Below are 18076 nucleotides of genomic sequence, written 5' to 3' on the forward strand. Positions count from 1 at the left end.
GTTTTGAATTCTGGATTTTCAGGAATAGGTAGAGCTCCTCAGAACTTGCGAAGGGAAATTTGATGTGAGGCTTTTGTTCAAAAGGTTTGAGAATACCTCCCCACCCAACACCAAAACAAACTGTCAGTAGGTATCTGCAGTAGAAAGGGAGGAAATGGAATGGAAGGACAATTTATCTCAACTGAAACAGAGATTATGCAGCAGCATTGATTAGTTCCCTAAAAAATTCCTGTCATTTGTTCACTTGTGCTGTGCATATAAATGGTCAGAGGAGCATGAATGAAGTTACCCATCTGTGCACTTCAAATGCAGTTGTGCTGTTCAGTTGAGCCTGAATAATTTTAATTCCCAGATTGTGGTGTTTTATATTTGGGAAAGAAAATACAATTCTGAGCAGGAGCTTTTTGAAGACAATTTTGGTTTTCTCTTATTATTATTACTACTAATTAATTTTTGAAGGTAGAAGTAAGGAGCTTTCTATCCTTGGGAGCCATAAGAAGGATCCACGCAGAGGTGGCAGCGATGTGAGCCATTAGAGCAGCAGGGTGCAGGACAGGGCTCAGGCAGTGCCCTCCTGCCTTTGGCAGCGGGTGAGAGTGAGGGCTGAAGCAGTGCCCTGAGGGATGGCAGCTCAGCCAGGGGAGGCTCCTGCTCAGGCCCTGCAGAGCAGCCTGCGGTGGGGAGGGATGGACCCGGGCTCCAGGTGCCCCTCAGGGACTCTGGGCTGAGCTGGAGCTGCCCTGAAGTTGTGCAGAGTGCCTTTCTGAAAGCATGGCTCCACTCAGGATTGAAATGCAGAGGTAATAAATGGCAGAGAGCAGGGATTCATGTCCTGTATGTACCTGTAGGTACCATAGCTGCTTCTCACAGCAACGGGCAGCAGCGTCGTGACAGCGTTTCTCAAGAGCACGGTGAGGGCTGCAGTGACAGGTAAAATGAGAATCCTGCATAACCAGAGGTGTTCACAGAAGCTGGCAGGATTTACTGATAGCTTCCTTCTGTGTAGGATGTGATAAAAGCGTGTTTTTAAATCAGCAAGATATTCTCATGTAATAAATGTCCACATTTTTTTTCCTCCTGTAGTTTAGCTCTGTTATTCAGGATGATGCCAAACAACACACCTGCCAAAATTTATTCTAGAATATAGGGAGTTTTCATGACATGCACCTAGTTTAACTGGGAATAATTCAGAAGTGATGATGTTCCAGCACATTCCTGTGTGTGGGGAGCTGTTTGTCTTTTCCTGCTTTAATGCAGATGCTAGCAGAGCACAGGCCAGGGGATGAGTGTTTTAAATAGGGCATCCAAGAGGTCTGAACTAAATTCAGACCATTTCCATTTCTATCCAAGCAAGTGCTGCTTCACTTGAAGCCTGTGGTTAAATCTGCCAAACCCTGTGGCTTCAGGAGAGCTGTACAGTAGAGCTCTGTATGAAACTTGTGATTTTAAGTCTTCAGATCATCTATTGCTATTCTGTAAAGTATGCAGATTATTTGACTATTTTGGTATTAAGCCGTAATATTTGATTAAGAAAATATGATTGAATTGCCAGTATTGTTCCATATTTTGTTATGTCAAAGGAGAAAAAAAAGGGTTTAAGAGAGAAATAAGAGAACAGAGAAAGAAAAAGGAACAAGAGTGGTGCACCAGAACTGCAAATATTTAAATGGGTACAGAAAAAACCCTGAAACAAATGACTTGTTATTCACTTGAGCAAAGATGATTTACCTTATTTGTTAGAAAAAAATTTCAAATTTTTGCAAATTTCTGAATAATCTAAAATTCACAGTTGTTTCATTCTCATTCCAGAGAGAGGGGAATGGAGAGTAATGTCTGCCAGGAGCAGTATCTGCTTGCATGATCTCCTTGTCTATTGTTCTCCCATTGTGGGGTTTTCCTTGGAAGGAAGTGGTGTGACTCATCAGGTGAATATTTAGTTAGAATGAAGGGGTTCACACAGTCTGTAATTTATGTGCCATCTGTATTTTTATCCTTGCTATTATTTAGTTTATTCAATGGGAGAGCTACACCATTATTTTCTGTTGCTCTATAAATATAGATGAGAAACAGTTCTGTTGATACATTTAAATAGGGTAAGCAGCAGAAGAAATGCAACACAGAGTACCTTGCCACATCAAACAGCTAAATCAGACTTCTGCAAGGAAATAGGTCTGAACTGATGCAGCTTCTTGCTGCTCTCCTGGAAATCTGCAAAAGAAATGGTTAAGGGGAAAAAATAAAGATCAAAGAGAAAACAACTGGAATATTCAGACTAGGAACTGTTTCCAGTATTTGAGCTCAAATTCTCTCAAAGTAGTGATTATTGAGACTCCAGCTGTGAGTTCTTAACTTCAGTAATAAATCATCTCTGGATGTGCCAGTGAAGACAAGGACTTGTAGGAATTGTCATGTTAGCAGAAGCTCCCATCTTGCAAAGAGCTGTGTGCAGGACCCCGCTTACGTACGAGCATCACCTGGGTATTTGCACATGGCAGATCTCGGGCCAGTCCTGGGAAGCATCTGCTGAGGAGCAAATTTATTTGGGTATTTATTATATTTAATACATTTAATATATTTATTATATATTATATGGATATTTACTGCTGGGGACGGTCAGATGGGGAGCTGATACTCAGTCCTGGCTTGTAGAAGTCTTCTCTCATATGTATTGGGTGAAAACCTGATGATGTTCTCTTTCAATAAACCCTAACAAATCAGCAAGTCTAACAGTTTCTACCATGAGCATTTTATTCATAAAATACTGATGTATAGAATTCTCTAAATTAGTTTGACTTGACTGTTTAAAAAGAAATAAGTGTATGCACTGAGAATGCTGAAGAGTTAGTGAAATGAGATGAGACATGAACAGTGCTTTGTTTGAAAATCAGTGTGTCCTCTCTTTGGATGAGGAGTTCTTTCTGGGGTTTCTCTGTTAGGGAGACCTGGGTACTTTTATATTCATCAGTGGGGACTCCCAGGAGACCTGGATTGTTCCCAGAAGTGCAGTGCTGCCATTGCAGGTAATGTGTGTCATCACAGTTGAAATCAAGACTTGCCTGCATGGAAAGCCCAGTTTTCTTAACTGACCTGAGGAAGTGGGACAGCTCTTTCCAGGCTTTCTGTTGAAGGAGGTTGAATCATAAACCCTTAAAAGACGTCTGGATTTTTTTTCTATTTTAAATTTCTGCCTTGTGAAGTCACACTGCAGGATTGTTTCACAATTGATCTTGCTTCCTGTATTCGATCAGTGTTACATTTGCTAATTCATAACCATTCACAGAAGCTTGGGAGAAACATTTTCATGTTTGTATGTAATACCATTGTACAAATACTAATTGCTTCCATAAAACTGTGGTATCTGACAGGCATTGCTGTTAAGTATTTGGTGCTGACAGATCTGTAAAGCATTAATGGTTTGCAGCTACAACATCTACCTACATTGGAATTTCCTGTTGGGCATGTTATCATAAACCTAAACCCTTGAAAGTTTAAGGCTTGATCTAGGAGGAGAGATGCTCACATCTATTGATGACAGATTGGCTACAGTAAACAAATTTTGAGAACAGACTCTAAAATAACTCATGAAAAATACCAAGTGGGAAAAGTCCAGTCTAGTAAGATAACCCCTTCATATCACAAGGACTGCTTTATGTCCTTCTGCTGGAGTATTTCTTTTGTGCCATTTACACTGCTCATTGCTCACCCTTTTGGAGGGTAAAATCTCTCTGAGGCCGGAAGACTAATTATGAATTACCAAATTGTTCAAATCAAACAGCAACAAACACAACAGGAAATAAACATGAGGCATTACAAAATGTCTTCTGTTCACTTCTTACTAAAGTGATGTGGCTAAAATGATTTATGGTGATACAACAGCAGCACTGTTCATGATGTACACCGAGCACCACCTGTGGGGCTGAACACAGGTTTTACTGAGGTGAGTCTAGCTTGCTGCTGAGGCAAAAGGCTGCTTTTACAGTCAGATAATAATTGATGGAATACATTAATCACGTTTTTTAGGATTGGTGTGTGTGGGAAGATAATTTCAGAGAGCTTTAGAAGGAAGTGATAGTTATAACATCAATGTCTATCTATTTTTGTCCTACTTACAGCTCTTCCAAGTGTTTCTGTGAGGGAGCCAGATTGTTTGAGGGCACATGAGCCTTTTGTGAGGGTGTGTGTTATTTGCAAAAAGATCCATGCTGAGCCTTCTGCCTTATGATTAGCATTTTGGTTCTGTTTGGCCAATTAGAATGTGCACTGAGGGGTTTTTAAAGGGCTTTTTAAAATGCTTTGACCTGGGGAATTAGTGTGGTGTCTGTTGACAGTAAGTAACCAAATACATATCTTCATGTGATACTCTTTATGCAGGGAAGATGGTTTCAATAAATACAGTCAATGAAACCTGAAATTGGTCTTGGGTTTAGCCTACTGAACACATTGAGGCTGGCTTTCAGGTTCAGTTCAGACCATAGCAGTGCTCTCTTAAATTGTATGCCCATAGCTCGTGTCTGTTAAATGAAATGTGAAATGCACTTAGGCACCACACCAAACTTTATTGCCTCTTTTACAACAGCAACACTTCTGTGGTAGTAAAGGAATTGATTCTCTTGTCTGGATTAATACTGTTCTACTTTATAGAAAAAAAAGAGAAAATTATCTATTCAGAAAAGTAAAGCAGTCTTAGAAGAAAATTCACCTTCAGATAAATAAATATATAGGCTCTGAAGATATTTAAACTGCTTAAGTGGAACAAAAATACCCAGTTCACAAGAAAACAAAAACCTATGGAAAACATTTGAAGGCAGAGAGAACATTAAATATAACAGTGGAAAGGGTGATTTTGTATGATACAAGTGTAACCAGATCTGCAAAGGCAAATCAACCAAGGCTAATAATAATAATAATAATAATAATAATAATAATAATGGCTATTTCCACGTAATTATTTAGAGCTCAGTTCAAGACTGGGCACTGCTTGGTGCAGAGGTTTCTGGGACTATCATTAAATAATTTTTTTTCACTCAAAGAACATGATTATTTTCTTGTGAGTATGAGAAAAACATGGATTTTCAGTATATACAGTATATATGCTCTTGCATATATTCCAGTCTGCACTTTTAAACACTTTAAAGATAAGTTGGGTTGTATGGAAGGTTTTAGAAAAGTGAATGCATACATTTATATCTGGTTGAATTCTAGCTGATTATAAATAGAGTAAAGAATGTGATTGGAAACTCTGATCTATTTTACAGAGACATCAAGACATTTCTAGCAGATAAAATGGCCTTTTCAGATAATAAGACAGTGCTAGATAAAGTGTGTTGAAAATCATGCTTATAGCATAAACTTTCAATTGGCAATATTTTTGAGAACTTTCAGAAGTCTTTGTGAGTGGGTAAGAAATAGGAACATTTACAGGAGGAATTAAAAAATCTATGTTAAATCTACAAGGACATAAAGAGAATAAATATTAGCAGACACAAAGGAGTCCTTAAGAGTGAAGAAGTGAAATGAAAGGATCAAATGTAGGATCATGGTGTGCTTTTGCAGATCTCTGCAAGGAGGACCATTAGTACAGTGTAGCCCAAAAAGACTGAAGCAGAACAGAGCAATGGATGTGGAGGATCTGTACACAAAGTGCTGGATTTCTTTAAGGTGGAAAGATGTTTTTTATTTAAGAAATCCCTTACAAAAATAAAGCTGTACGTTTCCCTGAAACTTCTTTATTAAATATTTTCAAATCCAAGAGATCTTCCAAAGTATGAAAGGACATACAGGAAACTTTGCAGGAAAGTTTGCAGAAGTCAGGAATCAAAGCCATGAAACTTAGGAAATGCTGCTGTAGTTTGTGGATAACTCAGCTGCTTGTACATGATTAACTCCTGATAAATATCAGGGTGATCCAGATGTGTAAATGAAGATGATTTGAGGAGGATGAATGACCTTTCTGTTGAGTAGGTCAGTGAGCAACTGAGTTTAGATTGGCAGCCTGCTTGGTTCTGTGTGTCATGAAATGCCGGAGTACTGATGTGATGGATGGAGTCCAGAGTGCTTTATGGTACTTTGTGCAGAAGGTCACCCAGAGGGGCAGATGCACATAGAATAACTTCCCCATTTAAGATATGACTTTATTGCTTCTGAAGGTGAGCTATGAAACCTAACCTCTTTCTTGGCTAGCCTTACTCTGCTATCCAGAGTAATATACTCTGCTGTATAAGGCTATCTGCTTACTCAGATATAAACAGCAGTGAAAGGAAAAATTCTATGTATTTTAACAATGACATGGCAACAGGTTTAGCTGGACCAGCTCTTCCCAGCCTTTCTCAAGAATACCTTTGCATAAAGGACATCTGCTCCCACTGGCTTCAAGCATCATTAGCAATTCTCAGATAGGGACTTTTCTGTATTTTTCTCCAGAAGAACCTTTGTGTGGTAGTTTTCTGTAAGAGACTTTGCTCTAGAAGCTGCATCCAGGCAAATGAAAGAGCTGTTATCAAATGTTGTCCTCAAAAGACTGTGTTAGTTAATTATTTGTTCTGGAGGTAGCATGCAGGGCAGAGAGCTAAAAGCAAATGGGGACACACCTCCTCCAAACCTCAGTCTTTGTATTTCTCTTTCAGGTCTGCTAGGCCTAACTGATTACAAACACTCTCATCTCAGGCTAAGCCAGGGTTCACTTGGTTCCACAAAGAGCCCAAGTCTTCCTTCTTGGTCTCCAAGGTCAGGTTTTCCTTCAGTCTAATGTTCTGTTACGTTCTGTTCCATTACAGGGATGCACAGACCTTCCTACCAATGAATCCTTTCCTCCACTGCTGAGGGCTTTGAACATCTTGGTCAGAGGAGCAGCTTCAAAGGTGTGGGTAATTTGATGGAGTTTTTATTTTGAAAGGCAATGCCTGCCTTTTTGTATACTTTCAGTGAGTTGCTACAGATTCCTAAATTCCTTTGAACCCTCTGAGCAAAAAACCATTATAATCACATGAAAAAGATAGGTTGTCCTTGTGAAGTATGATGGGAATTTCCTGTGGTCCTTGCAGAAATGGGTTAAAAATACAAAGAATTATGTAGTTTGGTGGGGGGTTTTTTGTTGTTGTTTTGGGGTTTTTTAATGCTGCTTTCTTCTCTTTCCCTGCTGGCACACTGTGTTTCTTATGATAAATCTGTATAGCCTAGCAGAGATGCTAGCAGATTTTCTTGTGCTTTCTCTTCCTTCTTGATGGAAAAGTCCTGTATTGATTTAAATATCTGTTAGTGGAGGGAAACAGAGTTCTATCTCAAGAAAGAACCAGCTAGAACATACATCATTGATATGTGTCCTGTGCTCAACCATGCCAAAACACTGAGCAATAGCAGGACTACAAAACACATCAAATAAAGTTCAGGATATTCCAAAATAAAACCAGGAAAGGATCCACTATCAGTGGTTTCATGTTTGGACACTCACTTTGGTACTTCTGAAAGCTTGTCCTAAACCTACTTGTCTTAGCAGCAGCTTCTTAAAAGTAACGTATGTATTTGGAAAACCAATTAGTTAGGTTGAGCTTTTAGAAAATCCTGTTATCCCTTGGGTGTGATAAGCCGTGAAATCATGTGTAAGTCACCAATTAGGCTCATCTAGTTTTTTTAATGGGTAAGAAAAAGATCAGATATATTGGAATTGCATTCAAGCCAATTATGTTCCTTCCAAACAAATGAACTGAAGCTATTAATGAATCTGACTTTGCCCTACGCTTTTAGCTCCCAAATCCACCTCCCTTTGGTTGTTTCTCTACAACACACCAAAGAGAAAATGTTTCCTTACTGCTCTTATCACATTCTCATGTGCTTTGGGCCACACAGAAAAGATTACAGACTTTGGTATCAATTTATATAATCTTAATGAGATGTTTGTAGTAAATAGGAAACCTCCTGCAGTCTGAAGTTTTCAGTGAAATTGTTTTGCATAGAGATGCTAAATACACTGCATAAAATTGCAAAAGGTGCCTTTTCCAGGCTGTATTTGATTTCAAAACTGCTGGATCTCATTCCATAAGAGTTGAATTGGATGGATGAAGAATTACAGGAGGAAGTTGGCATCTGTGGTATTCTTCTCAGTGAATGCAAGTTGTTACTATTGCCTGTATTGATACAGGGCCAAAGGTGTAGGAGGAAGGTAGTAAATGCAAAACTTCCTTCTCCCCCCACAAAGTCTGGAATTGATTCATTGTGACATGTCATTTCAGATGAATTGGCAGCAGCTTGTTTCCCATTCCCCACTCAGACACATTTCAAACTGTTAGATCTTGATTTTCATTTCTTTGTGGCTGACTGAAAGCTCTCAGACACTAATGCTGCTTTAACTCCAGAACTCTGCAGTTCTCTCGATCGGGAGAAGAGAGATTCTCAAATGAATTTTGCGTATTGAGTTCTTTGGAGGCAGATTTGCAGATGAATGTGTCATGTATGCCATCTTATTTATAAACTGTAAAACTGAAAACATGATAAGCCAATTATGATATTTAATATATTATTTTTGAAAGAGTGCTCTGTAGCTCCTGTTGTGTACTAGAAGCAGCACTTAATAGAGAAATAGCTTGTATCTCAATGATCAAGTATTTCAGGTTAATTAATCCGATGAACTATCAACAAGTTAACATCTCTCATGTCTCGGTTTCTTCACACAAGACAAAGAGACACATCTTCCTGAATAAAAACTCTACTTTACCAAGAGTGTAGCATGAAGGCAAATTGATGGAAACAATGTGTAAACCATTTATTGATGCTAAATTTATGTAGGCAATTGAATGTTGAAAGAAAACAGTTGCTGCTGAATTTGGAATATTAAATATTTTGGGAGCACCTGAAAATATTTCAAGTGGCACACATTTAGTCTTTGGCTAAACATCGCAACATCTAATGCAGGACCAGGTTTTGTCCTTGAATTTTCGTGTAAGCAAGTTTTGATAGTGTCTCATGGGTGAGGGGGCTTGGAGACTAACTAAAGGAATGCTGGACAAACCCAGAAGCAACCATTCTCAGACTTACCTGACAAGGTAGGAGAGGAAATAATAATTACAAGCCAGTCTTTATGAAGAGGCACCTGGTCTCAGTGTTTAACTCTACTGGGTTACTTGCTTTGGCCAGTCTTGACACAAAGTTTATCTTCTGCTTTCTGCTGTCAAGAAACAATTAATTTCTTTTCAGCAAGAGTTTGAGCCACTGTATTCCGTGTGTTTGTCATCTCCACAATTCGCTTTTGTAATTCATTCTCCCTGCCCAGGCTTACTTCAGCTCCAAATGTAAGCCATAATTCACACACAGTGTGGTAAAGCACGTCCTCCGGTGGCAGCTGCGGAGAAAGCCCATTATCCAGGTGCTTTATCACATCTGCTCTACCGGCTTCTGGGAGGAAAAAACAATTCCTGTGATAGATTAAGTCTATCCCAATAAGGGCTTCATAAATCAGGGCTGCAGAAAGCAGGAGTGGCTGTGGAGGTCTGCTAACATCCAGGAGAGGCTGCAGTCTGGCAGATAATTTCCAAAAAAAGAGAAATGCCCTTAATGGAACTGAGAGAAAAGACCAATCAGGCATAGGGAAATAGCTCTAGTGACCTCATTGCTGTAGGATTCACTCGCTCATTCCATCATCATGCCACTCCTCCGACACCAGAAACCAAAGGGAACCCACAGCATGCTCAGAGGAGGGAATTGAGATTCAGCTGGATTTGGGAAAAAGTCTCACATCACTGTGAACCAGTTGAAAGCACTTGGGAGAAGAGACATATGTTGTTAGACAACTTTCAGAGTATTTTTGACCTCGGGGTTGACATTTTGATGGAGATTTGGCAGTATTATTCCTTTGTTAGAACTGTTTTGTGAATAAGTGTATCACTCAATTCATATCTGCAGCAGGAAGGATGTACCTCCCTACTCGTTGTTATTTCAGTGTAAAAAATTGCAACTCAGTGTGTGAATGACACCATAACTTTTCAGACAAGGTTAGTAGCAGATTATCTGCCAAGATCATGACAAGCAAGTTGCAGTAGGACAGATAAATCAGTCTTCCAGGTTATGGTGATGTAACACCTATGCACGAGTGAGAACAGGAACACTGGAGAGGAATGAGGGTGTTTGGAGTTCTTGGTGGGGGGTGCCACTCATGTCTTGCTTGAGTATTCCCCTCTCCCAGACCTGGCCACTGTTTTGGATGCCCTGGGTGTGTTTAGAGCTAAATGGTGTAACTGAGAATTCTGAGTAATGCTGTTCTGTGGGACACATTATACAACTAGGTGCTATTTGAACTCTACTGACCAATTTCCTTTCCGTAAGGAAGAAAAATATATGTGCTGCAGTGACAAAACTGATTCTTATCTCAGCCATGTACACATTGGAAAATAGTGGAGGATTTTGGATGCTGGATTTTCTCTGCATTAGTCAGTAGTGAATAGATGAACTTGCTTCATTTAGCAGAATATGCATAGTTAGCAGGTAACTCCAAGATAAGAAAATCAGACGCTGCTGGATTTATGTGAACTCAGATGTATCAGAAAGATAGGTGCCCTGTTGGCACCCCCAGTTCTGATCCCAGGTTGCAGCTGCTTTGAAGCGGTAATTTATTTCCTCTGTTGGTTTCTGACCTTTAGAGATGCCAGTGAATTGTGGTGTGGCACCTCCAGCACAAGTGCCCCACTGGTGTTTTGCTCCTCAGTTACCAATTTGTGTGGGACGGGGTGCAGTTCCACCTGACACAAGCCTCTGCAAGCCTCCCCAAAGGCAAAATGGGAACTGGGTTTGCAGAGGAGCACCTGTGGGTCATGGTGGACACCATACTGCCCATGAGCCAGCAATGGGCCCTTGCAGCAGAGGCCAAACAGCCTCCTGGGCTGCATTGGGAAGACAGCAGCCACCAGGCTGAGGGAGAGCATCCTTCCCCTCTCCTCAGCCTTGGTGAGCTCTGGTCTGCAGTGCTGCATCCTACTGAGCTCCCCAGCACAAGGAACTCACTGCTGTCCTGGAAAGAGTCCAACAAACGAGTACAAAGATGATTAAGGGATTGGAGCATTGATCAGATGAGCAGAGGCTGTGAGAGCTGGGATTGTCTCTTCAAGCCTGTGACTTGGATATAATGAGAAAAATCCTTTCTGTAAGCACCAACCCATGAAACCTGTGCTTTTATGATGAGAATGAAGTCAGAGCAGATTGTTTAGAGCCCCGTGTTTCTCAAATAACCCACTCAGGTGCTTTGTCTCCAAAAGGATCCCTGATGAAGTTCCTGGTGATCGCAGGGGACATGCCCTGACAGGAGTGGCTGTTCTGTCTGTAAGTAGTCCTGTTGCTGTCATAATTGTGCCAAGAGAGCTCTAACCTAGTTTCTTGAGGTGTATTGCTCCCACTGCTTGATAACTGTGGACAGGTTATTCATCATTCATGGGATGTACTTAAAGCATTTGACAGCCTGTCAGATTTGCCCCCTGAGATGGTAGACATCTCACATACTCCATTTATCCTAAAAACGAGTTATTTGTAAATTGTCATCTTTTGAAATAGAGCACCCTTGCACCTGGGCACAATTCTAAGATTTGCAAATTTATGAAAATCACTAAGGATGACCTGTGAATTTGAATTAAAATTTAGCATTTGTTGCTTGATGTACAGTTGAACAATTGGCACCATCATTATTACAGACTAACCCTAGTTCTTTGTTGACATTGTGTATTGACATTGGTCCATAAGTCTTTCTTTTTTATGAATATTTATTAAAGGGTCTTCCCTTTATTTTGACTCTACATAGTATTTGCCACCTCTCTGCCCACTGGGTGTCTGTGTATCCTGTGTTAGTATAATCAAGCACACACAAAAGTTCCTTCTTTTCTCCAAGATTATTTTTTTAACCTATGTACCAGATCAACTCTATTAGATGAGCTGCTGAATAGCTTAAAAACATTGCTTTGATACTTGAGGTCTCCTTTCATTTAGCTTGAATATGATTTGGTATATAAAGTTGTAGATGAGAACTTGACTAGATTTTCAAAAGCAGGACTTCAAATCTTGAGGTGGAGATAGCCCTGGAAGATCTTGTCCAGAATTGCTTGTTTGTACTTTCCCAGGATGTGTGGGAGCATTCCAAACTCCAGAATGCTCTCCCTTCTTGTTAAATGACCTTTCCATTTCCAAGGCCAATTTTTGAGGAAGTTGCAGTATAAAATGCTGTTGGCACAACCTGTAATCTGGGTGATCGTTTGGCTCATATTTCCAGTAAAGCAACCAGACTATTATTAGTAACAGGCAGATGTCTTCTAATAAAATAATTGGCTTTATAACTCTGGTAGAATGCTGTCATGGATGTTATTCAGACTTCAGAATTACTCGGATTGTGCCTTCAAATATCAAAACATCTTTAATAGAACAAGTTATATATATATTTCCTGTTTTAAGAACAAGCTTTAGTTGGTGAAAAATTCTGGCTGAAGTAAATGAAGAGTCCAATAGCATGGACTGGGGGAGGGCCATCTCCTTGCCTCTGCTCCAGAGAAGGACAGGTGGGCATCTTTGAACCTGCTCCAGGAATGATTTTGCTGTGCAGACATTTGTCTGTATTTACAATGAATTCAGAGCGTGCTTCCTCTGCCTGCCCAAACTGCTCCCTTGAGAGTTGACTCCAGGCACAGGCACTGAGATGTAGCCCAGTAAGCTGCCTCATCTCCCAGCCCTAAAGCAATATAGAGCAGGGATGAAGTAACCCTAAAGTTGAAGAAAAATCCAGAAATACTTCAAAATTATTTTATAGCTTCCTTTTTAGAATTACCACTGATAAATATTTCTGGTTATGACTGCAGAAAGCAGTCCTATGGACTGTCACTGTGTTCCTTCTCTTCTAGGCAATTGCATGTCTTAAGATGCTGCTGTAAAGCAAAGGAAAAAAACTCCAGTACCTTATTTTTAAATACCTACAAAATTAACTCTTAGATTTCTGCTGAGCCTGGTACATTTCAAATGTCAAACTGTGAGAGAACACTACAAATATTGTCTGAGTAAGTGCCCCTCTCTGAGCTGTGGTGTGGCTGTAGGAAAGCATCCAGCCCTTTTGGAGCAAGATGCAGAACTCCATTGCTAGTGTTTCTGTAATACCCAACTTGTAGGCTACTGGCATGCTGGAAAAAATTGATTTGCTTCATGCACAGATTTGCTTCTTAATGAAAAAAGTTTAATTAAGAAGATCTGTGTTAATTTAAAGTCATTAAAACTCCCATAGCATACTGTTGTAGGTTTATTAATACTAAAAAGCTTGTTTTGTGCTCAAGCCTGCAAATACGAATAATGATGTATGAACTTTTGTTATCTTTGCTTCTGTGACATCTAAAATGTGCAGTAGATATGAAACTTGGCCAGCTTTTATTTTGATGGAGTTGGCCTCAATCTTTGTTGTTTCTTTGCTGTTTTAATGACTGCAGGTTTTACCCAAAATGTAGAGAGGGGAAGAAAGGCTTAGAAAGTGGGCATTTTATGGAGCCCAGTGGGACCATATTCACTTTGAGTGCAGAACCAGGGCAAGTGGTGCCTGTCAGGCTTGTGTTGCCAAGTTCCTCCTGCATACACAGGTACTGCACAGTTTCAGTATTGATTCTTCACTCTTTAGAGTGGCTGCTTTCCAAATTTTTTCCTCTTAATCAGGACAGTGCCACATTATCAGTTGGGGATTTCCTCTGTTAGGTTTAGCACTTTCAGGCTCTGACATAACGTGTAGAGAAATAATGTTTATAAGCAGACAGTGGGAAAAGTCTGTTAGTGACAGATAGGTTGGGGGAATTGTAAAATCTCCAGGAAGGGATATCTGTGGGAACAGGCTAGACCAGCATCTGTCTGGGAGCATTTCCATGCCATCACTCCTGGGCAGGGTGGTGACAGCTACCAGATGACCCAATGTTCCCTTCCAGCTCTTCTTTCCTCTCAAACTACATGTTACACATTTTAGTGTACACACAAATGAGCCTCAGGTTCCAAAAGTTGAACTTCCTGGCAGTGGGGTTTGTGTATTTATTTTTTAAGTGTGGCTTTTACTTCAGTTGAGTTGAAAATATTACCCATGTTTTTAATGGAGGTAGATAACTAAAAAAAAAAAAAAAACCTAATCACATTTAAATAGTTGCAAATTTGCTTTGTTCCACTGAAATCTAGACAGTCATTGAAATTTCACTCCTTTTAAGGATATGAACTAGTATTTCATATGCACCAAAACATTCATTAAAGACAGTGATAATGATGAGTGGAAAAGTTGAACACATGAATGGAACCCTCAAAACAGAAATTAGCAAAGTTTGTCAGGAAACATCCATGACATGGGTTCAGGCCTTGTCTATAGCTTTGCTGGGAATCCACATGCAGCCGAGGCAGAGGGATAACACCAGTCCCTATGACATACTGTATGGCAGAGCATATCAGCCTCCACACATTGCAGGGGTCATTCACATGAAGGGGAAACTCGATTTTCAGAGATAACTAATGGCTTTCAATTCCACTCTGCAGAAGCTCCAGGCTTACATCGTGCTCTCCAGACCAACAGGACCAGACACGACTGCACATCCCTTCCCGCCTGGAGACTGGGTCTGTGTTAGGGGTGGGACAGCAATCTTCTACAAGCCAAGTGGAGAGGACAATTCCAGGTTCTGCTGTCCACCCTCACCTCAGTCAAAATTGCTGACAAAGGGCCCTGGATTCACTGCTCAGAGTTAAGAAAGCTTCTGCTGCTGAAACAACTGTAAAAACAGAGACTGATGCAGACGAAAACCTGCTTTAAATGATTCTTCTTCTGTACTGTTCACAGTAATTATGATACTCTTTGCATGATACCTGACTGTGCATGACATTACTACTGTTAGATATCTACTATTGTTAGATATTTATTGTTCTTAGACATTTATCTATTATTAAATACCTATTATTAGTAGATATTTAGAACAGAGACCTGACAAGATAGAGGCCTTGTCAATCCTCTAAAGGGAGGAAATGATGCCTCAAGTTTTACCTTTCACGTTTTCCAGATTCTGTACTGCATTAGTAACTCTGAACTTCATACAGAGTGTCAGCAGGTTCTGTTCACAGCTCAGGCACACACAACAATCCTTCTGCAGCCACAGAACCAAGGACACCGCTGCAGCTTCAGCCACAAAAAAAGCACAGCCAGCAGTGAATTGAGGAGAGCAATATGGGAGGATGGGACTGGAGCTGAAAATGGACAATTAACCCCAGTATGGAAATGGACCAGAACTTACACAAGTGGGAAAACTCCTGACAGGGTGCTCATCTTGGCTGGAGCCACGGCCTGGCTCTTGCACTGCCCAGGGTGTATCCTTGGAAGGTCTTTAATAAATACTCACTTTATTTTATTTATGTATTTATTTACCTCTGTCTGGCTCTGTTCCAGGCAGCTGCTCTGAGTTTTCAGATGAGTAAGATGAGTAGGTAATGGAGATGGGCATTTCTGGAGGCTGACAGTGCTGTAGGCACAAACTATTTGCCTGTGCTATCAAATGGGGTCTGCATGGACATTTGGAACTTTTTTCAAGTGACAAATTATGACATCCTTAGAAATTAAATGTGATGTTTAAGAAAGTTCCTGAGTGTTAATGGATTTCTTCATTTGTCTTTTATATACCAGGTTTCATTCTAAAGCAATTCAGGAAAATAACAGAGGAAGCTATACACATTTTGCGAATATTAGGAAGAAGTTCCAGAAGAACTAATGAGTATGTAATTGGAAACACAAATTTGCATTCAAACTTGAGCATGATATTTCAAAGCTTGCAAACATCAAAGTGTATTAAAATGACAAGCTACCCATGCTAATGTACAGTTTTTATTTTAAATTGGTAAAAGGATAAAACATAAAGGTTTTACTTGTGAGCTGGCTAATTATGTCAGATTGCTTTAGGCAAAAGGAAACATAGAGTCATCATAACACACATTTGCTTTGCTTTTTTGTGTGTTCTTGTGTGTAATTTCTGTGTCCCTTAGGGGCCAGAGAAGTGAAACATGTGTCAGGCATATTAAGATAATAGAGAGTCATAGATTTCCATCTAGCAAATAATAGTGGCGTCTCTTACTCCAGCTTTGAACTCCAGGCAAATGCATATGTAGTGATCATCTTCACTGGATTCAGTGTATTCCCAGTGAAACTGGCTTGGTTTTGCTTTGCTAACCTGAAACTGCAGCAACTGTCCTGACCACGAGTGACGGGGTCTGCTGCCAGAGAGGTGCCGAAGGGAGGCTGGGGAGGCGTCCCCCCTCTAATCACAGCAGTCTGCCCTGATGCTGCAGCAGCACCTGGCCTCTGTCCGGCTGAGGCTCACCCCCCGAGTTCCCCAGCTCTTGTATTTGCCTGCTGCAGGTGGAGAAATGGGGAGCCAGAAGGGATTTGGGCTTGTCCTGTTGCATTCACACGCTCGTGCTGAGCTGGTGCTGCTGCACTCGGCATGAATGAGCTCCCTGGCCCGTGTCACACTGACTTGGCCTTTTCTGCACCGTGGCTCTCCACTGCCTGCCCCTTCCTGGCATGTTGTGCTCTGCTTCAGGACTGGGTTAAAGCTTTCAGGAGCAGAGTCCTCTTCTGCCTTCACTTGGGAGCAAGAACAGCTGTTCTGTCAGGCTAAGTAAATAATCTAAGTGATGTATGAGACGAGTGAGCAGTAGGATCTGGTTCTTGACTGTCACTTGGATGTGCAGAGTGTTTGCCTGTGTACTTGGCAAGAGGTTAAACAAAACGGCTTTTGCAGAAAAGTGAAGAGTAAGTAGTGGGCTTTTCAAGGCAGTGAAGAGTGTCAGACACATTCCTCACCTTTGCAGAGGGCAGCAGGTCATGGCAAGATTCTTACTAATGGGTGAATTTTCTGCAGTCTTTAAATGCAACTGCACCTGGGAGTTCAGCAGGTTTAGAGGTGTAGTGCATGGCAGCAGTTTGGCAGAACTGTGAGAAAAGCATGTATCAGTGCTCCTCTCTTGGCTGGAATTCCAAACAGAAATCTATCAGAGGAATTCCATAGTGACACAGCAGGATTCTTACCTACTGACTTTGTCTTCTCCTGACTTTCAGCACTGAGGCTCTGTGAGGCCTCATATACATGAAGAGGTGGCACTTAGTGCTCAGAAACAGCTCGACTGTGAAGGCTACACAAGAGCAGCTCTTTTTGTACCTCTCTAGTGAGAGACAGTAGGATGAAAGTGAAGCTAAGAGCATAAAGCACTGCCACAAACACCTGTTTCAGCAAAATGCACTGAGAGGACGTAGGATCAGGTGAGTACTGGCACCAATTACCTGGGTTTATAAGACTTTGGCTTTGTGGGAAGATTGTTGATTTTGAACTGACTCCATTGCTATCAATGACATGTGGGGTTTAGCTAGAGTAGAAGGGAGCTCCTTGCTGTTTTGCTCTGGCAGTGTTGCTGAGGGCTTTTGAACCTTGTAGGGCTTCAGGAAGCAAAATGCTAAATACAGGGTTAAGCTTAAATTACAATGTTAAGCTTAATATACTTAATTTCATCATAGAGCTAGAGTGAATCTAAGAATGCATTTAGAGTTCAGGCCAGGTGAGGATGGCTACTCAAGTCAAATCACACTGTCTGTCCTTCCCTTAGAGGAAACCAGTAGCAGGAATCATGTGAAGGTAATGTTTTCAGGGAAGGACTTAGTGTCCAGAGCTTTTCACAGGGCTGTGCATAAAAAACCAGTTTTTTCTTGCTTTTTAATAATACTAAATTTTCAAACAAGAAAATACATAACAAAGCCCCAAAATGAATACATGATTTTTAGATTTAAAAACCCCTAGATCTTGGTATAAGCAAGCAGCTGCTTGTATTCTCAGATCATCCATGATGTGTTTCTCTTTACTCTGCTTCTATACTAAAAGTATAAACTGCTGTCTTGCAGCCTTCATGGAGCTGTGTCCATCAGGGCAGTGCTGAATACTACAGAATAGCAGCTACATGAGCCTTGTGTTGCTATTAAAAAAAAACAAAAAAAAAAAGGAAAAAAAATCTGTTTATCATGCAGGGCATGGAAATGAGGAGAAAGCTTTGGCAGAATTTCCTCCTCGGCTTTCCT

At 40.7% G+C, this 18076-nt stretch overlaps 1 protein-coding gene and 1 long non-coding RNA gene across 13 annotated transcripts in view; one reads left to right on the forward strand and one right to left on the reverse strand.

The window, feature by feature from the left end:
- The window catches only part of LOC147651982 (uncharacterized), a 119446-nt gene extending 101437 nt beyond the window's left edge, over positions 1-18009 (forward strand). For 2 of the 10 annotated variants that reach the window (XR_015290086.1, XR_015290089.1), the window contains 5 exons: positions 6774-6857; positions 11238-11301; positions 12861-13013; positions 13434-13580; positions 14506-15591. Coding sequence is in view for 2 of the 10 variants with exons in the window: in XM_086900637.1 (XP_086756763.1) it covers positions 6774-6859; positions 11238-11301; positions 14506-14712 (357 nt within the window). In the remaining 8 variants the exon portion in view is untranslated. Of the gene's footprint in view, positions 1-848; positions 931-1809; positions 1926-6773; positions 6860-11237; positions 11302-12860; positions 13014-13433; positions 13581-14505; positions 15592-15637; positions 15726-17068 lie in introns of those variants that run through there. The other 8 variants (XR_015290087.1, XR_015290091.1, XM_086900637.1 and 5 more) reach the window with 6 other exon arrangements.
- Positions 1-18076, reverse strand: part of LOC111931530 (uncharacterized) — a 59580-nt gene that overhangs the window by 11555 nt on the left and 29949 nt on the right. For 2 of the 3 annotated variants that reach the window (XR_015290095.1, XR_015290094.1), the window contains exon 2: positions 2126-2208. This is a non-coding gene — a long non-coding RNA (uncharacterized LOC111931530). Of the gene's footprint in view, positions 1-2125; positions 2209-9027; positions 9155-18076 lie in introns of all 3 variants that reach the window. The other variant, XR_015290096.1, reaches the window with a different exon arrangement.

Source organism: Cyanistes caeruleus, chromosome 8 (genome assembly GCF_971803275.1).
Source record: "Cyanistes caeruleus chromosome 8, bCyaCae1.hap1.1, whole genome shotgun sequence".
NCBI lineage: Eukaryota > Metazoa > Chordata > Aves > Passeriformes > Paridae > Cyanistes > Cyanistes caeruleus.